General features: G+C 37.9%; 1 protein-coding gene across 2 annotated transcripts in view; it reads right to left on the bottom strand.

Moving 5' to 3' along the window:
- The window catches only part of LOC148845486 (putative LRR receptor-like serine/threonine-protein kinase At1g56140), an 85,006-nt gene that overhangs the window by 50,513 nt on the left and 7,956 nt on the right, over nt 1-26,537 (bottom strand). Inside the window, exons 2-6 of one of the 2 annotated variants that reach the window (XM_088954275.1) lie at nt 22,612-22,804; nt 22,467-22,538; nt 13,911-13,982; nt 12,146-12,217; nt 12,044-12,045 (exon numbers count right to left, since the gene is read on the bottom strand). In XM_088954275.1, coding sequence (XP_088810401.1) covers nt 12,044-12,045; nt 12,146-12,217; nt 13,911-13,982; nt 22,467-22,538; nt 22,612-22,804 — 411 coding nt within the window. Of the gene's footprint in view, nt 1-12,043; nt 12,046-12,145; nt 12,218-13,910; nt 13,983-22,466; nt 22,539-22,611; nt 22,805-26,537 lie in introns of those variants that run through there. The other variant, XM_088954274.1, reaches the window with a different exon arrangement.

Below are 26,537 nucleotides of genomic sequence, written 5' to 3'. Positions count from 1 at the left end.
CTATCTACCACCGGGTTCCAAAAGTCAATGTTCCTAGTGTTATCATCCAAAGGAAGTCCTAGGTACTTCAAAGGCCACTAGGAAACTTCACAACCCAATAAAGAGGCACACACCTGCAACTCCTCCTCACTCATATTCACCCCTTGGAGTCTTCCAAAATAAGAGCGATAAAAGTAGAGTTGAACCCTGGATTAATCACTCCTCTCCCAAAAAAATTCATTAAATACCTACAAAATATTCATCTTTAAAATCTCCCAACAATCCTGGTAGAAAGCCATAGTAAACCCATCAGGCCCCGATGCCTTAGCCCTATCCGTAGAAAATTGCTTCCTTAATTTCTTCCAAATCAAAATGTTGTCCAAGCCACATCTTGAAGTCTTCCAAAATCCTTGGTCATTCCAATCCTTCTAGACTTATTCTCCCGCCCAAGGGCCGTCTGAAAATAGATTTGAAATGATCCACAAAGACCCTAGCTATTTCCCTATGTTAAGTAAGATGTTCTTCATTAACCTCAAGTTTGGAAATACAATTCTTGTTTCTCCTAGAATTTTCCATGGAAAAATCTCGTATTTCTATCTCCTTCCTTTAACCACAAACATCTTGACTTCTACCTCCTACTGATTTTTTCTTTAAATAGGATGTCCTCCAGTTGCTTTCTTAGTACATATCTTTCAACTCTATCATTTTCCTCGAAGTTTCCTTTCCCATCCTTGGAATCCAATGCCTCTATTTGAAACACCAACTCTTGCTTCCTTTCTTCTAGTATGCCAAATTGGTGGGTGTTCCAATTTTTTATTTTAGCCTTTAGCTCCTTCACCTTCCTATGGAATTTCATGTCCTCATAAATGACATCTGGATTATACTCTGTCCACCAATCCCTAACCTTCTCTATAAACCCTGGTGTTTCAACCACATGTTCTCAAACCTAAACGGGGCAAGTCCTCTCCCTCGAATTTCTTCTTTGCAAATCAAAATTGGTTAGTGATCTAAAGTAACTCTAGGCAAGGCCCTTGATACTAACTCCCCCCCAATGCTCTTCCCAATCCACTGAAAACAAAAATCTATACAACTTGGAACAAGTTGGGTTTGATTGCAAATTTGACCAAGTGAATTTACTGTGTGACATCAGGATCTCCTTCAATTCAAAATCATTTATAACCTCAGTGAACCTCCTCATACTAGTAGTGAGCCTCTATGTTATCTTATTGGTTTCTTCCAAAAATCACATAACATTAAAATCCCCTCCTATACACCAAGGTCCATCCCATAGTCTTCTTATATCGCCTAATTCTTCCCACAACTCATTTCTCTCCCTATACCCATTAGGACCATATATATTTGTCACACCCACTCAAAGCCATCCATAATTTGACGAAATCTAACAAATAATGTGTGCTTACCCATCAGTTCTTCAATCCTTTCCAATGTATCCTCCCTCCAAAGAGTTACAATTCCCCCTAAAGAACCCTAAGAAAGTAAGATGGACTCATAGCCCAATGTATGCCCCTATTTCTCCAGATACTTCTTGCCCGTCTACTATCAAACTCTCCCAACTTCAATTCCTGAATGATAACAATATCGGGGTTCTCCTTTCTTAGGACTTCTTTAATGGTAGCCTTTTTCCTGGCACTCCCTAATCCATGAACATTCTAACTTATTATCCTCATTCCTCTTTATCTGTTATTCCCTATGAGAACCTTCACCTATCTACTTCCCCTTCTTTTGTCCCTCCTCTCACTGAACTCCTTGTCCCCTTCTATATCCTTCTTCAGCCTTTCATCCTCACTCATTTTTCTCTTCTTAGCTTTTTCACCATTTCCGTTATCTTTTAAAAAACATTTTAGCTCAATGGGATCCTTTATCTTACACCCAATCATCTCCACAAATTCTGCCAATGAATCTTCTTTACTATCCTCAATATCATTACTCATTGTAACTTGCTTAGAGACACTATCCCCAACTCCTCCTGACTCCATTACCTCTCTATGTTCTTGATCCCTCTCCTTTTTTTATTTCCTTTTGTTTTAATTCCTCAAAGAACTCCATTAAATTCCATATTTTCAGCCTCCTCTCATCCTTCCCCCATCCTCAATATCCCCTAGCAAACTAGCTGTCAGCTTAGGTACATGCTAGATTTCTGAGACAAGGATGGCAGGCAAAGAAGCAGGTCAGTACAAAAACCAGAATTTATCATCGTACCTTGTGGGACTGAAGGATGAAAGGAGCAATCCTTTTCTTGAATAGGAATGGCTAGAAGTTGCTCGAAATCAGAGCTAGGTAAGATTACACCTATCTCCTTACTTCCTGGACTCTACGTCTTGTCTCTAATTGGAGTATCAGTGCTCGGCCTCTAGGGTGGCAACAAGCAATGGAAGAGGAATTGTCTGCTTTACAACACAACCACACATGGGAACTTACTACTCTCCCTCATGGTAAGCAGTGTGGAATGATTAAAGACCAGGTTAGTGGCCAAAAGCTATTCTCAATTATATGGTATTGACTATACAGAGACATTCTCTCTTGTGGCTAAGATTGGTTCAGTTCGGGTGTTAATTTCATTAGCAGCAATGTATAATTGGCCTCTCTTCCAGCTAGACATCAAAAATGCCTTCTTACATGATGATCTAGTTGAGGAAGTATACATGGAGCAACCACCAGGGTTTGTTGCCTAGGGGGAGGATGGTAAAGTTTGCATACTTAAGAAAGCAATCTATCTCCACATGCGTGGTTTGTTAAATTCAGTGACGCAGTGAAGAAATTTGGCATGAAACAATGTCAAGAAGACCATTTTGTGTTTAGTCGTGACTCAAAAGATGGTAAAATCTTGTTAGTAGTGTATGTGGATGATGTTGTCATAACTGGCATTGACGGCAATGGAATTGGCAAATTGAAAAACTTTCTACAGAATCATTTCCACACAAAGGACCTTGGTAAACTGAAATACTTCCTAGGAATAAAAGTTGCAAGGTCATGGCCCTATTCTATTATATATAAGAGCATTACATAATGTTACATAAATAGACTAGAATGCCCCTGATTAGTGATGGGACACCTAGTCAAATAAAACACTAAATAAGATTAGGCCCAATAACTAATGACTTAAGACCCAACAAAGATAAACAAACAAATTAAGACAGTCGAACCAACACTCCCCCTCAAGCTAAGCATGGATGTCAATCATGTTTAGCTTGCCGAGTAAGTCCAAGAATTTCAGAGGGAGTATAAGGAATGCAGAGTTCTCTTGAGACGATTCTTTCTCTGACAAAGTGGCGGTCTATCTCAATATGTTTCATTCTATCATGTTGCACTGGGTTATTTGCAATGTTGATTGCACCCTTGTCACAGTGCAACCTGAGAGAGCACTCGATCTTTATTCCAAGTTCACCAAAAATGATCTTAAGCCACAGAAGTTCAACAACACCATGAGCCATAGCACGATATTCGGCCTCTGCACTAGATCTAGCAACCACATTTTGTTTTTTACTCCTCCATGTAACTAAATTTCCTCCAACAAAGGTGTAGTACCCGAAAGTTGATGGGATGGGATATCCATCATATGGACACCCAAATCTTGCGGAACGGACTAGGCGAATTTCAAAAAAAATTCTCCCATCTTTGCTGGGAATCGAATTCCTTATTTTGAAAAACACATTTTTCAATGATCAATCTTGAACCAATAACCAAACCAGATCTGAACCAAAAGGAGGAGAGAGATATACCTGATACAGAGAAGTACTTTCTCTCAATGGAGGTGTTCATGCCCAAGGAAGGATCCAAAGACTGCTCCCACTGAAGATGGCGCAGTGCAAGATGGAGCAAAATCAACAATGTTCTTCCAAAAGAACTTGACCCTTCGCAAGAATCAAAAGGATGGCTCGTGAGTATAGATCCAATTAATCTTTTCGCCAAAAGATTGGAATCAAGATCAAATCTTGATTACTCCTGTAGAGAGTAGGAGATCGAACTGCTGGAGGTGGCAGCTGTAGGAAGGAGGCAAGAGAGTATTTGCAGGGTGCACAATTCTCTCTTCTTTCCTTGTACTGTGCAGTGCTTTTGTATCTTGTTGTGTCTTCTAAAGTTGTCGCCACCTCCTTTTATAGGCTTAAAGGGATCAACTCCTAATCCCATTAGGAGTTGCTGATCCAAATCATATAAGGATCAGAAGTCCCTTTAAGTGATAAGGGAGAACCCTTATCTTATCTGTAGATTAGATCAGCCATCTCCAAATCTTATTAGTAGGCTTCCAGATCTAAATCTTATTTAGATCTTGGACTCTCTAAGTGGATAGAGTCAAGGCCTAATCCTACCAGCAGATCCATCCTAGAATTCGCCCCTTTAATTAACTGATCAAATCAGCCCAGTTCGAAATGGGCTTTAAGCCCATTTAAAATTATGTACTCACTTAGCCTTCCAAACTGCTGCCCAGTTGGGCTTCCTTGTATGGCATGGGACCCAAACATTGATCCACACATTAGCCACATGGGTTCAGCCCAACCTTTGTTACAAGGCCTGGCCGAATACACTGTTAAAGACAGTGCACCCCCTGAAACCCATAACATTGGCTCTATGGGCCCAACACTAATCCTAAGTGGTCCTTGGGCCAAGCCACCTTGTAACACCTAGGGACTGTGGGCAGATGCAAGATTAGCCCATGGTATTATCCCCAATAGTCTTACACATAACCTCTCAGCCCATAATGATCAAACACTGCCCGACAAGAAAGGACCTCTCCCTCGGATGCAAGGAACAGTGTTGCACTCTCTGCACGCATGGATCCTGGGAATTAAAACCTTTTGCAAATCATTTCGAAACCATAACATATATATATATATATATATATATATATATATTATATATATATTCTGCATATAAATATATTTTGCAAAACAAAATCTCAACAATTGAAATCGGTTGCCGACAGTCTTGGTTTCCATCAGAGAGAGTGCATTCCCGATCATTACCTTTGTCCGACAAAGGGGCTGATCCTGTCACTATGATCACCTACTCAGATGAATTCTCAGACTGTCCCAACATACCCAAGTTTTGACCCCCGCTAAGGATCTCACTGGTTGGCATATCAAAGACAGCCCAATCCGACACCTAGTGCAGTATCATAATCAAGTCTAGGGGTCAGGTGTAACTTTCCAGTTTTGCCCATCAATCTCCAAGGTCCAGGGTAATACTAGAAATCTGGTCCGGTTCAAAGGTTCTATTAATCCTACATTGCATGTGCTTCGGATCTCACCCTGGTGGCTGAGACAGGCCACCCCAACAGTTGGCAGCACACCAGTGTCAGGCTTGGCAGGATAAATCTCCTCAGACTTACCCAATGGCTGTGAACATTCTAAACTAACACGAGTCTCATTAAGTGTCCAATTTAAGTGTATTACACAGAAACACACCACAGGAACATGAATCAAATGTGTACTTTATTCATTTACAATAAATTCATAAGGTACATCTATCTGATTGAAGCTAAGGGCATACAACTGTCTAACGGAAGTAGACTTCCTGTCCCCAATAGAGCCAGCCCAATCTGCATCAATATATCCTTCAACTTCAATTTTATTGTTTTTTTCTGAACAGAATCCCTTTCCCCGGGCAAGACTTCAAATATCTAAGGATCCTTTCCACACCTTTCATGTGAGGTGTGCATGAACTGACTGACAACATGTACAGCATAAGCAATGTCAAGGTGAGTGAAGGACAAGTAAATCAACTTCCCCACCAGCTTTTGATATCTTTCCTTATCAAGGTAGTCTTCTCCTACTGACTCCTGTAGACCATGGTTCTGTTCTATTGGAGTATCTGTTGGCCTACACCCCATCATGCCTGTCTCTTGTAGAAGATCAAGGATGTATTTCCGTTGACATATATAGATGCCCTCTTTGGATCTAGCAACTTCAATCCCAAGAAAATATCTCAGTTGGCCCAGGTCTTTGATCTCAAATTCAGTAGCCAATACCTCCTTTAGTCTTTTAATCTCTTCCTGATCATCCCCTGTAATTACCATATCATCCACATAGACAATAAGTGTTGTAAGTTTGTCATTTCTCTTCCTTATGAACAGGGTATGATCTGCCCCACTTTGAGTGTAACCCTCTTTCTTCATGGCCCCACATAGTTTCTCAAACCAAGCACGAGGGGCCTGCTTAAGACTGTATAGAGCTTTTCTCAGTCTACATACCTTCTTGCCAAACCCATAACCTGGTGGAGGATCCATGAATACCTCTTCATGTAGGTCGCCATTTAAGAAAGCATTCTTCACGTCCAACTGATGTAGCTCCCATGAGAAGTTTGCAACTAATGATAATAGAACTCGGATTGTGTTGAGCTTTGCTACCAGAGCAAAGGTTTCTTTGTAGTCAATCCCTTCTTTTTGAGTAAACCCTTTTGCTACCAGTCTAGCCTTGTACCTTTCAATGGACCTGTCCTCCCTATGCTTCACAGTGAACACCCACTTGCATCCAACAGTGCATTTCCCTTCTAGTAGATCCACTAAGGCCTTCATTTCTTCGTCCATAGCTCCTTTCCATTTTGGGCAAGATACTGCCTCTGAATACCTAGTAGGGACATGCATAGAAGAGAGAGCAGACAGAAAAGAACAATAACGAGGAAAGAAATGGGAGTAAGACACAAAATCAGCAATGGGGTGTCTGATAGTACAAGAACGGGTAGACTTACAAAGGGCAATAGGAAGATCCAAGTCAGAGGAATTAATAGGATTACCTTGAGTTTCTGAAACAAGTTGATCTGAGTCCAATTGGTTACTGTCATGAGTTAGAGGACCCTTCTTCCTTCTGTTGTAGGTGATTCTAATATCTCTTTTCTACCTGCTGGAGTCTTCAGTAACATTTGCAACATCACTAGTAGTAGCTGGAACAATGGGAGCCTCACTAGATTCACCCGGAATACCACAACTAGGTGGATCGGGAGGAGAAGATGGAAGGTCCGAGGTAGAAGAATCCTCTTCCATCCCACTAGTCTCCCCCTGAAGAGGATTCTGGGAAGAATGAAAATAGGATTGAGACTCAAAGAATACCACATCCTTTGTGACATATTTTTTCTTGGTGACTGGATCATAACACTTATACCCCTTCCGAGTTGGGGAGTACCCCAAAAAGATTCCCTTCATAGCCCTAGGATCCAATTTGTTCTTCGGATCCTTGACATGTACAAAGCATACACAACCAGACTCTTGGTGGAAGAGAAAAGTCAAGAAGGTGAGGGCAAAGAACAAAGAAAGGAGTTTTCATCCCCAATACCTTGGATGGCATTCGATTTATCAGATATGATGCAGTAAGGATTGCTTGAGACCAATAGTTTTTTGGAACTTTATGCTGAAATAGTAAGGCTCGAGCAGTCTCCAATAGGTGTCTATTCTTGCGCTCAGCAACCCCATTTTGTTGGGGGGTACTAGCACAAGATGATTGATGAATCATTCCAACATCCTCCATAAACAAATTCAAGGACCTTTCAAAATATTCAGCAACATTATCTAACCTGAATTGTTTGATTTTCTTGCCAAATTGTTTTTCAATCATTTTGCAAAATGTCATGGTTACCCGCGGCACTTCATCTCGTGCTTTTAATAAGTAGATCCATGTGCATCGAGAATAGTTATCAATAAAACTGATAAAGTATCGAAAGCCATCAACAGAAATAATGGGAGAGGGGCCCCAAACATCAGAGTGGAATAAATCAAAAAAAGCTTGGATTTCATTACTAGAGGTTGAATAAACAGATCTACATTGCTTTGAAAGTTGACAGACTTCACAAACTAACTCTTGACTTGAAATACCTTTGAATAATTCTGGAAATAACACTTCCAATGATGAAAACGGTAATTGACCTAACCTAGCATGCCACAGATGTAACCTAGTTATTGACTCCACATTGGACAGACTACTAGTAGTAGATGTTTGTAAGGCCGAACTGATGTCTGCATCAAGTTAGTAGAGACCTCCACACTCATGACCGCTCCCAATCGTTCTTTTCATCAATCTGTCCTGAAAGACACAATGGGTAGAAAAAAAGGTTATGCTACAATTCAAATTTTTGGTAAGATAAGAGATTTGAAAAAAGATTGGGAACATGCAAGACAGATTTGAGTGAGAGGTCTTTGCTTAGGTCAACCACTCCTTTTCCCAGAGATGGTAGAGAGAGAACCATCAGCAACCCTCATCTTATCTTGGCCAGACATTAAATGATAGGAAGAAAATAGAGAAAACATGTGTCATGTGGTCAGTTACACCAAAATCAATAATCCAAGAGGTAGGATCAATAGTACTAGTTGCACTAAAGGCAAAGACAATACCTAATCTGGCAAGGGAGGAGGAAGCAAGAGAATTGGTCCTTAGACGGGCTAGAGCCCAGCTAAGTACCTCTACCTCATCGGTAGTAAAACCCAAGGACCCGGTTCCAGGGGAATTAGTAGTCTGTCCCATGGAAGAGGAAGTAACTGTGGATGAGTGTTTTGAACCATCATCACTGTAACTCGCAGCCAGATTCCCACTTGCAAGTTGACCTTTGTGATGCTTCTTATCTTTCCTCAGTGCAGCTGGCTTCAGATGCGGATAGAGAACCCAACAGGTCTCTTTCACATTCCTTTCTCCTCCACAGTGGGTGCACTTCAGATGTCTCTTGTCTGAGTACCTGTTCCCCCTTTAATTTGTAGAGATTAGGGTCGAATGTTCCACAAACTGTTCAGCTAGTTTAGTTTGAGTATGAACCTGCATCTCTTTTCTTCTCACCTCTTCATTCCTCACAAGGTAGTAGACATGATGTAAGTCTGGCATTTCATCCCTTCCCAGATTTTGGGACCTTATGCTCTCATATATTGGATCTAGGCGCCAAAAATTTAAATGCTATACCCTCTTCAACCTATTTGTCATGCTTTTCCTTGTCTCTGGCATTTTCCCAATCAATAATAAGGTGATGATCTAGCTCTTCCCATAGTCCTTCTAGTGTAGCAAAATATGTTGCAACACTCATATCTCCTTGCCTCAAGGCAGCAATGTCTTGATTCAGTTTATAAATTCTGGCATTATTTTTTTTCTGGCCATAGGTTTTAAACACTTTTTCCCATATCTTGGCAACCATGGAGAAATGTTGAACAGTCCTAGCTACTCTTGGAGTCATTGAAGCAAATAGCCAGGACATAATTGTAGCATTCTCCTTGCGCCAAACTGCATATTCAGCACTCCCCACTTCGGGTTCCTTCTTCTGCCCGTCCAAGTAACCAGTGAGTTCCCGGGATGTGATGAAGAGCATGGCTGAAACAGACCATTCTCTGAAGTTGTACACATCCAACAACACATTTGTTATCTATAGGTTGTGCAGATTTGGATTCTCTAGATTAGGAGACCTCCCACAAGCCCTAACATCTCTAGAAGACACTTCCCTAAAATGGAAGACATCTTCTCCTACTTGTAAATGTCAAGACTGTAAACACAATATATAGAGAACTGTTTCAAACTTACAGAACTTGCTGCACTGTAAACTCGGTCCTGAGAACCCATCACAGAGCTGAAACACCGAGTACTACACTGCTGCACTGTGCCCTAATTACTGCTGTCACAGACTATAATCTGTTGTGCTACCTTCTGTTGTGTTCTAATCACTGCTGCCGCAGCCTGCAACTTGCCGTGTTGGTTTCTACTGTGTGCTAATCACTATTATTGCAGGCTATAACCTCACCCACAAATAGTTCTAGGACTACTGAGATCAGTCCTCCCTCCTAGATCTATTCTACACAGATCCCTCTTAGCCGAATGGCTACAGTCTGCTGTACTGTGCTATTAGGGCATCAACTTTTGGGCCTAACTTCCCTTGGGCCCTACAACCAAGGGAAACCCTAGATGTAGGTCCTGCTGTGTTCTATGACCAACCCTAGGGTTTCTTTGCAGCAACCAAGATAGAAAAGAAGAAGAGAGAGAGTCAAATGCGAGTAGAAGAAGAAGCGGCTGCTGTAACCAGGCAAAAGATTAGAGCTTTGATACCATGTTTGCTGGAATAAGGCTGCCGAATGAGAAGAGAAGAAGAAGAAGGAGAAGATATGAGAAGGGCAGCAATGCTTTCTCAGCCGGCCTTATTCTATTATATACAAGAGCATTACATAATGTTACATAAATAGACTAGAATGCCCCTGATTAGTTATGGGACACCTAGTCAAATAAAACACTAAATAAGATTAGGCCCAATAACTAATGACTTAAGACCCAACAAAAATAAACAAACAAATTAAGACAGCCGAACCAACAAAGAGTTTAATGATTATGGAAGGTACAGGAGGTTGGTGGGAAAATTGAACTATCTAACTATTACACGGCCAGATATATCATTTGTTGTAAGTATGGTGAGTCAGTTTATGCAACATCCTCAGGTTCCACATTGGGAAGCAGTTATAAGAATAGTCAGGTACCTGAAGGGAGATCCAGGTCATGGTCTATTATACAAATGTGGAGGAACTCTTGAGATAGAAGGGTATACAGATGCTGATTGGGCCAAATCTGTGTCGAATCGAAGGTCAACTACAGGATATTGTACCTTCCTTAGTGGCAATCTGATAACTTGGAAGAGCAAGAAACAAACAGTGGTGGCAAGGAGCAGCGCAAAAGCTGAGTACAGGGCTATGGCTCATATTACATGTGAACTAATATGGCTGAAAAATCTTTTGCAAGAAATGGGGTTCTCAATTGGTAAGCCCATGAGATTGTACTGTGATAATCAAGCTGTTGAACACATTTCTTCTAATTGAGTCTTCCTTGAGAGAACAAAGCATATTGAAGTCGATTGCCACTTTGTACGAGAAAAAGTGATCGATGGAGTGATAACTACAGCTCATGCGAGTTCAAGAAACAAATGGGCAAATCTGTTTACAAAGGGGTCGTCTCATGGAAGAGTGGATTACATATGTGACAAGCTAGGACTATAATGACATATATTCTCCAGCTTGAGAGGGAGTGTTAGAATTGATAGTACAAGGGTAGTTAGGTCTTTTGTCTATCTAATTAAGATTGAATAGTCTGTTCTATCTGAGTTAAAGTTATGTGTCCCATACTTAATGAGGGACAATATTGACTTTTGTAATTCAATATATACAAATTAAATACAATGTGGGTCGGCTAGGTGAGGTAACTTTTCTCTCCTAGACCGACTATTCTTCTTACATACTTCAGACCTAGAACTAAACTAGGGTTAATCAATCTATTCACAATTTCAACTATAGAAATGATTAGAAGCTGAATGTCTACTTATTTTGAAGGAGAATTCACTTCATCCTCTTTTTTGGAAGTGAATTTTTTCGTGGTCCTTAAGATTTGTTCATATGTAAAGAAGCTCTTTGTACAAAGGACCATTTTTTTGTATACAGTATACACCTATTGATATTTAATGCGATTATACTTTACCTTCTTCAACAAAAAAATTAAAAAATAAAAGCAAATGGTTCTCAAAGGATAGGGGTGTTAATTATATGGTCCAGATCAACAAACAGAAATTGACGGTTTGATCTGGTATAGACTTAGAAACAGTCTGGTTCAGTTTGGAATAATTTCATATTTCAGTTTATGGTCTCAGTTCAATTTTCTGAATTTTAGAAATAAAACCAAACCATAAACCAAAATATATATAATACAATATAATTGGGTTGCATTAATATAATATAAAAAAAAATATGCTATTTGGGCTTTCTTATTGGATTAAGCCTAATAGAATGGCCCAAACCATAATAAAACAGTTGGTCTGGTTTGGTATCTATATTAAAATGGTTTATTTTGGTCTGAGAACTTCTCAAACCATAATTAATTGGTTTGGTCTGAGATCTTCTCCAAACAAGACCATGAACACCACTATCAAAGGATATGCAGATTGAAATTAAATGGGTTCAAAGATCAGCTAATGGCTGGGCTAACTGCCTGGCTAAGCAGGGAGCCAATAGAATAGCAACTTTTTTGGGTTTTGGTGTAAAATATACGGGTGGGTGGGAAAGCTAAGGCTGTAACTATTTTTCCTTGTTTGTACTCACAACCTTTTGCTGTACCTCTTTAAATTAATGAATGAAATTTTTCATTGTCCTGCTGATATAAGAACACCAAACCTCAATTTTCATTGTTAAAACTTTAAAAAGAAAGGTTGATCTTACAGTAATTTTAGATTTGTTAGTTTTCCAAGCTCTGCTGGGATGTTTCCAGACAATGCATTCGTACCAAATGACCTAGTAACATAGAAAAAACAAGTGTTAAATGAATCACAAATTAGCATAAGAAAGTAATGCAGCCCTGTTTGGGATTGCTCCAAGTTTTTTTTCCCTTCGTAATTAAGCAGAAGCCAGAAAATTACTGATTCTGGCTTTTGGCTTCTACAAAGATCAGCAAAGTTTAACGTCTACTGAGATTGTAACATTAGGACTTCATTTAAATACCTAAATTATCATCGCACTCTTCCTAATGATATTTAAATGACAAATGTATCCCTCAAACCTTTATTGATTTGTAAAGTCCATTCTTACCAAAAAAAAAAAAAAAGAAATCAATAGAAAGGCTTTTTGAATTCCAATTCCAAGAGCTTTCCAGACACTGTCTGAGTTGATAAAATGTTGATAGAAGGGAATGCACGTTATATAGACAAAGAAGTAGGGAGGGAATGACTAAAGGCCTAGATTATCTTATGCCAAAAGTTGTGGCAATATACATTAAGTAAATGATTATAAGATCAAGCAAAGACAGACAGAATGACCACCAAATATAATAGGATGATACAATAACTTGAGATACAAAAGAATTACTTACATAGCAGTAGCCAAAACTAAATATAATATTTTAGAATTAAACCAATAGATACTAAAGGAAGCTTTTGTCAAGGAATGAATACAAATATTATTTCAGACATAAACAATATGTGAATATAGATATTTATCAAATATGAATACCTCATTACTTTCTAAACCACAATCTTGCCAGCTCCCCATGCAACTAGTCATATGTAAATGTAGAAAATAACTAACAGAAGAAGACAGCAGGAAGTTGTGGAGAGGATGGAAGGTAAGTTTGTGAAGGCAGCTTTGTGGAAAAGACCTTTGGAAATCGAAGCAAAGCAATTTCTCTTTGAACGTTTCAGGGTGAAGGGGAAGACAGCATTGAAGATTAAAGAGATGAAAATGGCCATGGTGCTCCTGTTAGGGGAGAGGGCTATTGTCTGGTTTAAAGCTTTTGCTGAGAAAGCAACCCAAGTGAGCTGGAAGCTGGCATGTAAGGGGTCAACAGAGGAAGGTGGTAGGAGGTACATGGCAGAAAGGAGAAAGAATGCTAAGGGTAGATTTCTGGTGCTCATTGAATACTTTGGAGAAAGAAAAAAGCAATTGGTTTGCTTCCCAGAAGGAAAAATGGCAACTGGTTGGAAAGAGGTCACAGGTGCTCTGAGAGAATTCATTCTCTAGGTGGAAGGCTTGCAAGACACTAGGACGGAATCTGCAGAGAAAACACGGGAGTCTAGTAAAGAACCTGCAGGAAAGGAGGAGCAGCTGCAGTCTAAGAAGGTAGTAGGGTCGCTGACTGTGGGACAAGCTAAAAGTGACAGTAGAATAGTCTTGAATGCAACCAAGGATGATTGGGAGAACAAACTAGTAGTGGTTACCAAAGAACCACCAAGAGATTGAAAGAGAGTTGCAGATAGTTTGTTTAGAGGATTAAAGCTGAAACGTAGCATGATTTTAACCCCCTTTGAGAAGTGTAAAGCCCTCCGGAATTGATAGGCACAGAGGCTGGGTTTGATGTTGCATGTGTTCAAATTTAAGCATCAACACGGGTAAATCCAAACCTCAGAGAGTCATTGCTTTCAAATGTCATTTCATTTCACATCAATCTTTAGATTTGGCACATATCAAATTTTCAATAAAAGGTTTGACTTACATGGATTCCATTGCAGATAAATTGCCAAGAAATGCAGGTATTGGACCTGTTAAATAATTTCTATCCAGCTTCCTGCACGAGCAATATCATTTAATGTGATGACAACAAATGGATCAAATACCATTAGAGTTTAATTACCCTTACCTATTGTACATATCATCCAAATACATGGACCTCAGTTTGCATGGCTCACTTCTCTCTCTCTCTCTTTTTCTTTTGCATGGCTCATTTCATCTTTTCATAAAAGAAGACATCAAGACATATCTCATCCTCATGGTACAAAATCATACTACTTTTTCAATTATAAGAGTTGTAGTGAAGGCCGGGGTGATACTGGACATTGAATTTGTTATCAATTTGATGGTACAGTGGTCCATCAGTTCGAGTCCTCAAAGTCGTATAATTTTGTAAAGGGGATAATCATAATTCAATATATAATTCACATAGGAGAGAGAGAGAGAGAGAGAGAGAGAGAGACAAAGCCAATAAACAACCACTCTATGCAACTTCTAGGTTATGGGAACCCTAAAAAGACACTAAAAGAAAAGGCTGGACTTATTGTACTTGTAGAGATGTAGAGCAATAATGTGTGCTGTTATATTGCTGTTAGTTATTTATTGTGGTCCCCACTGCTGCTGTTACTTGTTTGCTGTTTTATATTTGCTGTTAGTGATGTTAATTTTGTTAGTTATTTGCTTATATAAGCAGTAGGGGCATTAGTGTTATTGCTGCCTTATTTATGATATTAATATAAATAGTTGAGTGGGGGGGGGGGGGGGGGGGAACTCTAGTCAACCCACACTCTTTCTCTCATCTCTTCTCTTCTCTCTGTTCTCTTCTTCTTTTCTTGTTACTTTTTCCCATTAAATTCATATCAAGAATTGGACTGATTACAGTCCTCATTAGTCAATCTGGTATCAGAGCCAATCTAAGGTTTCTCATGTGTGTCTAATCCAGCTGACTACATGAGAACTTCCTAGAGCGGGAAGTTTAGCAAGATCTGCCCATCAGCTGATTCTTGGAGGTTACTGGAAGGGTTTAAAAGTTGTCCAAGGATTTGTATAGTCTTGGAGAGTATCTAGTAATTAGGAAGAATAAGAGAAGAACAAGAAGGATCAAGATTAGGGTTCAGACTGGGATTGGAAGTGGCAATCAAGTTTTCCTGGGTAAGTTTTTTTTTTCCTTGCGATCGATGCCAATCAGAGATAGATCAGACCTATATAGAAGGAGCAAATGAGAATTATTTGTTTTTTCTAGGGTTTTTCTTAACCCTAAAATCAGACCTGACTGTTAACAATTTTCTGGGTGATTTCTAGATCAGTTTCAGCATTTCAAACTGTTTTCTAGGTAATTTCTAGGCTAGTTTCAGCTTCCAAACCTTTTCTGGGTGATTACTATATTTGTTATAGCACAAAAGCTTCTCTTTTGGGGGAAGGGGGGGTCTTGCAGAGAACTGGATTCTTCTGATAAATCTCTTATAGAAATGGCAGGAGCTGAGTTTAGGACTCAAGGGGAACGTGTTTTGGGGGCTGGAAACATGGAAGAAAACAGTTTTCAGATTACCACTGTTAAATTTGATGGCTCTAATTAATTGGAATGGGCTCAGTCAACCATGATGGCAGAGAGAAGTTACACTATGAGAATGGGGATGTAAAGAAACCAGCCAAGGAAGACCCTTCATATGCCAAATGGGTTCAAGAGAACTATTTGATCATGACTTGGCTAAGTAACTCTGCACAGCCTCATATTAGCCGGAATTACTTGTGGGCAAAAACAACTAAAGAGATCTAGGAAGTGGTGAAGGAAACCTACTCTCAGCCACTCAATGTTGTTAGGGCCTATGAACTGAAATGTGAAATAAATAATCTCAAGCAAGGAGAGAAACCAATGTCAGTTTACTTTTCCACTGAAATCATTATGGCATAAAATTGGTCACCTAGAAACCATTGAGTGGGAAAGTCAAAAGGATGCAAAAACCTATAGAAAACAGGTTGAGAACAATAAGGTTTTTGATTCCTAGTTGGTCTGAATTTAGAGTATGATATTGTGAGACAACAACTACTCACCAGGGAGAGTGTGACCTTATCTCAAGCCTATTCTCTAGTGCACAACGAAGAAAGTAGGAGAAAGGTTATGTTGCAATTTCAGCCTATGGAATCAGCCCTAGCAATAGTGAAACCAAAATTTGGGGGTGACAAGGAAAGGGACATAAAGAATGAGGATAAAAAGGAGTTAGTTTGTGACCATTGAGAGAAGCCGAAACATACCAGGGACATTTGTTAGAAGTTATATCCACATTTAATTCCAGCCAAACTCAAAAACAAAAAGGGGAATACCAATGTGGCTATCATTATTGATGGTGCATCCTCATCCAACACAAGAGCCACAACCCTAGACACTTTAGCTGTTGTCCGAGTTGCTCTGACTCAGTTGGAAAGTGAAGTTGGCACTTCAGTCCCCTCATCGCAGTCATCGGTTACATCTGCCACTCCTACTTCAGCATTTGCTCATTCAGGTACAAGGGCATCAACATTTCATGTTTCAGGCCCAGGTAACAATGGACATTGTTGGGTCATAGATTCAAGTGCATATGACCACATGACAAGCTTATTTTCTCTGCTTAACACTTATTGCTTACCCCTTGGCGGAGACAGAGTATCCATTGCTAATGGATCCCTTGTTCCCATCTCTGGGAAGGGAGACATTAAACTATTTGGTGCCATATCCATGTCTTCAATTTTGCATGTTCCTAAACGTAGTACTAATCTATTGTCAATTAGTAGCATTACTAAAAATCAAAACTATTCAATGACTTTTTTCCCTGATCAGTGTGTTTTCTAGGATTTGGAGACAATGAAGATAATTGGGATTGGCCGTGAGACAAATGGAATATACCTAATTAGAGGGTATCTACATAGGGAAGATAAATAAGTTGGAAGGTCTCTTGTTTCTCAATCTATGAGTTAGATTATGCTTTTTTTTATAGATTATGCTTTGGCATAATCAGTTAGGTCATTTGTCTTTTAAGTCTTTAAGGCGTTTGCTTCCCAGTTTGTTTGAGTCAATCCAGATGTCTTGTTTAAAATGTGAAAGTTATGAACTTGCAAAGAACTATAGAAGAACCTATTCTTTGAGCAATAAAAGAAGTATTATTCCTTTTGAAATTATGCATGCTGATGTTTGGAGACCATATCACATCACTGCTATGGGGGCACACATATTTTCTGTTGTTTGTTGATGACTATACTCACTTCTTGCAGTTGAGAGGATTCTTGCTTACCTAAAAAGATGTCCAGGCAAAGGCATACTCTTCCGAAATAATAGTTATTTGAAGATAAAAATTTACACAAATGTTGATTGGGATGAGTGTGTTGATGACAGGAGGTCTACTTTTGGGTATTGTGCTTTTATAAGAGTAAGCCTTGTCTCTTGGAGGAGTAGGAAACAGAATGTTGTAGCTCATTCCAGTGTTGAAGCAGAATATGGATCTATAGCACATGGTGTGGCTGAAGTATTATGGTTGAGGTCGGAAGTCCTTATTGGAGGAACTGGGAATTGCTTATGAGAAGCCTCTAATATTGTATAGTGACAATTAGGTTGCTATTAACATTGCCCATAATCCAGTTTAGCATGACAGAACTAAACATATTGAGGTGGATCAACACTTTATCAAAGAGAGAGTTGCTTCTCAAGAAATGTGTCCTCCATATATTGCCTCAGATATGCAGCTTACTGATCTCTTCACCAAGACAGTCAGATATGTAGCTTACTGATCTCTTCACCAAGACAGTCACAATGACCAAATTGGAAACAGATTTATGCAAGTTGGGAATGATAGATATCTATTCCCAACTTGAGGGGGGGTATAGAGATGTAGAGCAATAACGGGTGTTGTTATATTGCTGCCAGTTATTTATTGTGGTCCCCACTGATGTCGTTACTTGTTTGCTGTTTTATATTTCTTGTTAGGTTGTTGTTAGTGATGTTAGTGTTTTTAGATATTTGCTTATGTAAGTAGTAGGGGCATTAGTGTAATTGCTGCTTTATTTATGATGTTAATATAAATAGTTATGTTACCTTCTCTCTTCTCTCATCTCTTTTCTGTTTTTTTTCATTAAATTCACATCAAGAATTGGACTGATTACAGTCCTCATTAATCAACTCTTTTTATGAAGTCTATAGGGTGAAGAAAACCAATGGTTGCCTAAAGTCTTTTGTAGCATTCAGGAAAAGATAGTAGCATGCTGATTGGACTTTTTTTTTAGAGAAGGTAACTTTAGAAACTAAGAATATATTAAGAAAAACAAACATGTACAACAAAATGATGTACACATGGACTAATCAGAAAACTGTCCTAGCAGCACTATACCCTCCATCCTGCTTTACAAAAGGATTTTCATATACAAAAAGGGGACTGAAACCTATATTCTTAAAATACAAATGACCCATAAGCCAGGAGTGTATATTCCACAAAACTTCCTGAAAAACAGAATCTAAAGAGCTGATCTTAGTTTTGAAGATTCTTGCATTTCTCTCCTGCCATAAGCACCAAAACACCACCACTGGGATTACTTTCCAGATCGGTTTTCTTCTTTTGCTCAGACCTTTCACCATCCATCCTTTTAAAAACTTCGCTACTGATCCTGGGCAACAGGTTTGCACCTGAAGAAGTTGAGCTACTATGAACCATATATCAGCAGAAAAATGGCAACTTAACAGCCGGTGGTCCACAGATTCTTAGTGGCCTTCACAAAGAACACAATCTGATGAGTCCAAAAGCATTTCCTTGCGCAGGAGATTATCCCTGGTTAGGACTTTGTTTAAATAAGCAGTCAAGAAAAGGAAAGCAATTTTTGAGGGAACATTCTTGCACCAAATGATGTTGGTAGGAACTAACTACTCTTCTCTAATGGTTATAGCATTGTGAAAAGATTTGACTCTGAACTTTCCTGCTCTGTCCCATTTCTAAACTCTATAGTCAGCCCTCCCAATTTCTACTTCTGTGTTGTATAGAAGATGCAACATTTCCATCAATAAATCCACCTCCCAGTCATTTAAATTTCTTCTAAAATGAGGAAGCCACACCACACTTCCATCTTACAGCTGCATACAGTCGGCTACTTTGGATTCTTTATCCACCGCCACCTCAAAGAGATCAGGGAAAGCTTCTTCCAGTGGCCTTTCTCCATACCAGACATCCTTCCAAAATTTCACCCTCAACCCATCCCCAATCTTGAACTTCACTCCTTGTGCAAAATCACCAAAAGCCTTTTCAATCCCTTTTTCAGACTAAACATCCATAGGACTGGCTAGCAGCTCCTAGATCCCACCCTAGATTTCTCTCGCCATACTTGGCAAGGACACTCTTCTCCACAAACGCCCTGATTTTTCCCAAAACGCCAAAACCATTTTCCTAAAAGGGCAGTATTGAAATCCTTGACTCTTCTCACCCCTAAATCACCATGGTTTTGGCCTGCAGACTTTGCTCCAGTTAACTAGATGAAACCTCTTTTTTTCTTTCTATCCTCTCCATAGGGCTACACAACAGAGGGTAGCCCATCCCCAACCCTTGTGAAGGTGGGATTGGATCCCAGTCTCCACTACAACCAGCATGCGATCTTACCAACTGAGCCAATTGGCACCTTCTCCCCACTCTTTAAGTCTTTATCTCTGTACTCTTGCAGGTCCCACTCAATTAATATCTTATAAAGGCATTAAAATCTGAACAGGTATCACATGTATACCCATATCTGACCTAGATTCAAATAAGACCCATGAAAGTATATACATATCTAGCCTTTGTTTTTCTTGTTTTTTTATCCAAATGCACGACCAAGGGGGTTGGGAAAATGCTAGCCAGGGCCGCCGGAAAGACTATTGAGAATTTGAGATCGATATCCAAAACCGAATTCAATGGAGCAAATATCTTCGTGTGCAAGGCGTGGCATGGAAGCAAAGAGTGACATGATTTTCAACATGAAAAGCTGTCAACTCTGTGCTACTTTTGTGGCATAATAGGACATGACGAAGCAAGCTGTTTTATCAAGCATAAGATTGAAAAAGATCCCCAATAGTGAGGGAAACAGCTACCTCCAAGGAATAATAAGGGCCCAGGGTATCGGTAACATGGCCCAGGGCTAAATACCCACGGTCCTGCGAGAACCTCGAACAAGTAAAGAAACTTTCGTGGTGAAGATCGTAGAAGGACGTGGGAGACGCCGGAAGGCAGTAGCAAAGGTAATATTCGTAGTAGATTTAATATGGCACGGCGTCCCACTTCAGATCCCGGATGGCCCTGCTCCTATGGAGATCAATGCAGCCGTTTCCAAAGCGACTAATCGGGATACTCCGACCAGGTGACCAGGCGACTGAGGGAATAAGCGAGGAGATCAGGGCGCGAAAAGCGAGAAACATGATGGACAACTTGTGGTGAACCCGCGGAAACAACCTAAGTTCAAGTTCACTCCGAACTACAAAGCTTCTCCAAACCGTTTTTGGGAATGTTAGACGACTTACGAGTTACGACTATGAGAATGGAGAGGGTGAGCCCGATAGCACATTTCCCAATGATGACATCATTTGGAACATCTCCCAATGATGACATCATTGGGGTTGATATTATCATCCGGAGATGTTTTTAATAAGGTGGGATGTGGGACGTTGTTTGGGGGAATTGTGGGGGCTGATTTGAATTCCAATGATGACATACCTGCCATCTTTTGGAACATCTCCCAATGATGACATCATTGGGGTTGATATTATCATCCGGAGATGTTTTTAATACGGTGGGATGTGCCGTGGGACGTTGTGTGGTACCCCCTTTGGGGGTGCAGATGTGAACTCGTTCCAAACCTCTACCGAGAAGATTGAAAACCACACTGCCCACACATTTCATACGTGTGGTTTCGAGTCGAGTCAAGTCGAATGGTAATTATTCGAACTGAGCTCATCTGTATTAGGTTTGAACTCGATTTGAGAAAAAGACTTGAACTCGAATTTGACTCAGCTTAAAAGTTCACAAGTTTGAATTCAGTTTGGCTCAAGCCGAGCCAAATTTCTTATAAAAAAATAAAAATTATACAAATAAAAACAATTTTTTATTTTATATACAAAAAAATAAAAAATATTTAATATTATACATATAAAAAATAAAAATATTATATATATCATTTTATTATTATACATATAAAAGATATGTTTATTTTACATACAAAAAATAAGAATTATAAAAACTAATTACTATTATACATAAAAATAAAAAAGTATATATACTATATATATATATGTGTGTGTGTATAACGTACAACATATAATAAACATTATTTATTATATATATTAGGCGCACAAGCCTCACAAATCGAGCTTTGCTAGGCTTGAGCTTGGCTCAATTAGCAAATGAGTTCATATTATTGGGCTCAAGCTTGGCTCAAAGCTCGACTTAAATCGAGTTAAATCGAGCTTTTCGCAGGTCGAGCTCAAATAGTTCATAAAAGGCTTGACCTTAGTCTTGTAGTACACCAACTCGGCCAGGCCAATTCATGCAAGATCCACGTGAAGAACACCTTTAGGTTGCTTTATGGGTGGCTAGATATCTCAAGTCCACTCCTCATCAAAGCATCTTTACCCAATCCACTAATAATTTTGTAGTTCGGGCCTTCTGTGATTCCGACTGAGCTAGTTGTCCACTTACCTGGCGCTCCACAATAGGTTATATCACGATGCTTGGACAATCTTCAATCTCATGGAAAACTAAAAAACAGCACAGATGTGTTACGATCCTCTACAGAAGCCGAGTATTGAGTTATGGCAGTCACAACTTCAGAATTCATTTGGATTAAATTGGTCTTTGTGTATTTAACAATTCACAATACAACACCCATGGAGTTGCACTGTGATAGTCAATCTCCCCTCCTTATCACTGCTAATCCAGTTTTCCACGGACACAAAAAGCATATTGACATTGATTGTCATTTTGCTCAGGAACATATTCATAATAACGAGATCAAAACCTTCCACATCAATAGTAACAACCCAGCCAGCAGATCTCGTAACCAAAGCTCTCGAGGTGTCACAATTTCAAAACCTCATTTTCAAGTTGGGGAGGGTGTTAGAATACTAATAAAACATTCTAGAATTGGACAACTGGCTACTTAACCATGTGTGTTAATTGCCACATGTATTAAATTACAGATGAGTTACTTAGAGAAGCACAGATGTATCTATAAATGTCTTCATTCATTCAATACATTTCGAGGGGTTTCTTTGCTCTATTCCCGCTGTTTTGATACCATTTTTACAGTATTTCATTATTTTAATATGAACAAAACAGTATAAAGGTAAAATACTAAATTTCAGTAGGAATGTAATAAACGACCATGTGAGCAAGATTAGACATAAAATGGTATAATAACAAATTTACTAAACCGCCATCATATTAGACCAAAACAAAATAGTAGCAGTTATGTCATAACTCATGATCCATCCACTTGTAAAAGCCACAGCCAAGAATAAACAAAAAAGATAAAGCTTCGTAAGATAGAGATGAGAAAATCATACAAGTATGTGAGATAAGTCAGCTTGGACAGTTCTTCTGGAATAACCCCCTTGATGTCCAAGCCATCTACTTTCCTGTAAAAACAAATAATACAAAGCTATCTATATAGATTGATGGAGAGAGACGCAAGAATTAATGGACACGTACAGTTTTTTAATGTGACAGGTAGTTCTGTTATTGTAGTCGCAAGAGCATTTGATCGCTGGGTTGAATTCTGCATAGCGGATGTGAATATAAGTGGAGTCATCAATGGCTGCTCCGCTACATGGTTCTCCACTAATGTTCCATGATTCAATAGCTGAGATTCCCCATTTTTGAAAGATGGAATTCAAAGCGCTTACTGTGTTACATGCCCAGGTAAAAAAAAAAAAAAAAAAAATCAAAACTAACATATGCTTTTCCTTTGATGAATAAAAAATAAAAACCTAACTTATGTCAATTGCACACATAAATGTTACAATTCTTTCTTTTTTGGGGGAGGGTTGGCTCTTGACAACTCCTGAATTTTGCAGAAACGGCCATTTTTTATTGTAAAGAATGAAAAAAAAAATACCATTTTCAATCTCAGTCTTCGGTAAAGAGGTCATTTGTAGGCAAATACAAATGAAGGGATCCGTTAGAGAATGAATAAAATATAAAAGCATGGTTATGTAGCACTATTTAAGCTTGAAAATGATTCACTTTAATAAAATTAATTAAGTAAATTAAATAAATTATATTAATTAAGATAATTAAGTAAATTAAGCAATTAAATAAGTTAAATTAATTAAGGAAATGATAGATTAAAAAAAAAAAGAAGCTTCTTGTGCCTAGAGAGGCATCTGTGAGCAAAGGGATAAACTCAAGAAAGGTTCATATTGGAAAATAGAAAATGGAAAGAATTGGTGTCTATTCACCGATGATTGGATGAAAAATTACATACCACACGATAGTCAAACAAACCATAAAAGTACAAAAGTGGAATAAATTTATCATTGGTAAGGTATCATTGTTAATTTATTTTGTCTAACAACCTCTCTTTTTTTAGACAAATTAAGAAAGGTAAAAAGGTTGAATTGAAAGTAAAAGGAAGCAAATATTTTCTTTTCAATGTATTATAGTAAACTTACATCTGAATTAAGTTGGTTAAGGGTAAATTTGATATTAAAAAAATAGTGCATTAATTACATTAGTGTTTTCTATTTGGAAGTTATTTGCACATTTTTTTTTAAAAACAATAGGGGACATTTATTGTTAAGGTCAAAACATAGGGGAGGTTTATAGGATTGTTAAATAATTAAAAAAGTTAACTATAAAAATAATAATTGCTACATAATTTTGTATTAACTTTAAATAAATATGAATTATTTATTTATTTTATTACTTTTAATTAATCTATTTATATTTATTATATTAATAAATAATTGTATCATTAATAATAATAATCAATAATCATTTTTATTCAAATAATTTACTAAATTTTTATTGTTTTAAAATGGAATAGAAATATCTTATAATTTTTATGATGTTTTATTTAATATTTTCAACCTATCATTGACCTAGACAATTGAACTGTTCAAACCATCACCTAACCCTATTTCTAATTTTAGGTTTCGAATAACCCATTATTTCATCAAAAACCATTGACTTGGTCACCTAGGTGGTTGAAATATTAACTCTAAAATTAACCAACTTTTAAATAATTAAAGTATACTATTTAGACTAATAATATACCATTGACTATTAAATGGGTTATAAGTTATAATTAAATAGAACTTAATTTTTGTTATGAAATAAATAATTGTTATATTAATTGTGATTTAATAGAGTTTAACTTTTAAATTATGCCCTATTTACAGTTTAATATGAATATATCTAATGTTTATAAGCTCATAGTTAAATTGAAATGGATACACCAACTGAGTGGTGGCTAAGTTGGTATATTAGCTAGGTAATCCCTACAGAGATGTGGATTTGAGTCTACCAATTACCACCTACTTCCAGACTAATCAATGTGTTGCATTGAAATGCCAAAAAATGAAAAGGATATAGATATAGATAGAGTTAATGAAGTTTAGAGAAAGAGAGGGAGATAGGGTGTGTGTGGGGAGTTAATGAAGATGGATAAAAGTCCGAAAGGTGATTGGATAACACATTCAATAAAAACTACAAAAAAAGCCCAGAAAAGACAACAAAGTAGAATGCTCCTAGCTAGGATCATTCCGTTTAATATGTAGATATAAATATAGATATAGGTTGAATAAGTACTTAAAAATAAGTGCATATACTAACAAGCACTTCTAAGTGTTTGGTGAAAAGCACTTATTTCAAACAAGAGTACTACAGGTATTTTCAAAATAACGTGGCAGGCTACAATGGGCCAAAAAGGAAATAAACACTTACTGAAAAGGCATTTTAAAATAATTAAACTCAACATTTGGGCTTCTTGTAGCAGTAAAAAGAACAAAAGAAAAATAAAGAATAAAGAAAATTTTGGGCTTCTTGAAATAATTCCCACAAGTAAGTGATTATTGGTGTGGTCCCAATCCAAAATAAGTTTTCATTCGAAATTAGGTTTGCTTTAAAAATCGCTAAATGGATTTAGCAAGGTGGTTGCTGACTAAGAAAGGAGAAGGGAGAATAGGTGATGTTCACTGGCAATGATGACAGTAGTGGTGGTGGCAATGACAATGGTGACGGCAGTGATAGACTGCAGTGTTAGTGGTTCGACCACCCAGGTCATCAGTTCTCTGACCAATTCAATGTTTTTTTCTCCAAAATTGGACCTGGAGGTTAGATGACTAAACGATTCAACCGTCCAATCTAATTTTCAAAACAATGATATCATCTATTATAGATGCTTATTTGGTTTCTCTCTCATTGTTTGGAAATATTTTCTGGGTTTTGAGTTCAAAGAACAGTAAGGGAATTTGAGATGAGGAAGAGAAAATACCACCATTGGTCACTGGTAGTTTGACCCCTTGCTGGTTGAAGGATTAAGGTTTAGATGAGAGAGGGACAGGGAGAATTAGAAATGATTGAAGAGTTTGAATGTTCAGTTTAAAAAATGAAGAATGCTTTTTTTTTTTTTTTAGCGCCTGGTCCAATTAAGGGTTCGGAGTTGCTGCTAAGAGATAAGTTCCATTAGTTTGATCTTCAAGATTCTTAAACCAACGTGGCTAGACAATCAGATGGGTGGGGTCTACACTTGTTGTGGGTCAAGGTGTCCATAAGATGCAAGTATTTTAGGAAGTAGTTAGCTCATGTGTGTAACTAATGCAAAAGGTTTGAAAGTTGAAATAGGGATGGCAAATTTTTCCCATCGCCGATGGGTAATTGGCTCCCAGCCCTATTGGGGATGGAGATTGCCTTAGCAAGGACAAAGTGGGGATGAGAGTGAATTCCCTGCCCCGCCTCAATCTTGATTATAAATTAAATACTACTAGGGTCCCATGTGATGCATGGGAAAAGCTGCTATCCAATATGATGATGAGGGAATTAAAATTGAAGCAAAATAGCAATCAAAGTAGTGTTTTCGCTGGGAGAAATTAAAGCAAAAGGAGCCTCTGTGACATTTCCAATTGGGTAATCTTTAGCCATCAAATTAGCCTTCCTCTCATTCTTAACTAGAGAATGACCCGTACTAAGTACGGGGTAACTAAATGTGTGTATAATTTAGTTTTGAAGTTTATTATTTAGTTATCAAAAATTAAATAAAAAAAACTAATATGGGTCTTGCATTTTTGTAATTGACAATATATTCTGACCTATTTTATTTGAAACCCACTATTAATTTATGTTTTTCTTAATTTGATTTGAGATATTAAATGAGATCTTATTGATAAATAATAACCTACTTTATTTGGTATTTATTATTTATCTATTAAATTTGTTTTGAGTTATTTATTTTTAAAAGTTAAATTAGGTTTCTTCCTAAAAGTTAAATCAAGTTTGTAATTAATAAAGTATTTTCCTTTTGAAAAAATTCATTTAAAAACAAACATGGGTTTATGGTAATCTTTTAATGGGTCCCACCATTTGTATCTAATAGACTATGGATAAACATGTATTAAGCTAATAAATAATTGTCTATT

This window comes from Nelumbo lutea, chromosome 7, assembly GCF_056320005.1.
Source record: "Nelumbo lutea isolate HS-2025 chromosome 7, American lotus-T2T, whole genome shotgun sequence".
Taxonomy (NCBI): Eukaryota; Viridiplantae; Streptophyta; class Magnoliopsida; order Proteales; family Nelumbonaceae; genus Nelumbo; species Nelumbo lutea.
This window is presented reverse-complemented; position numbering and strand designations above follow the sequence as displayed.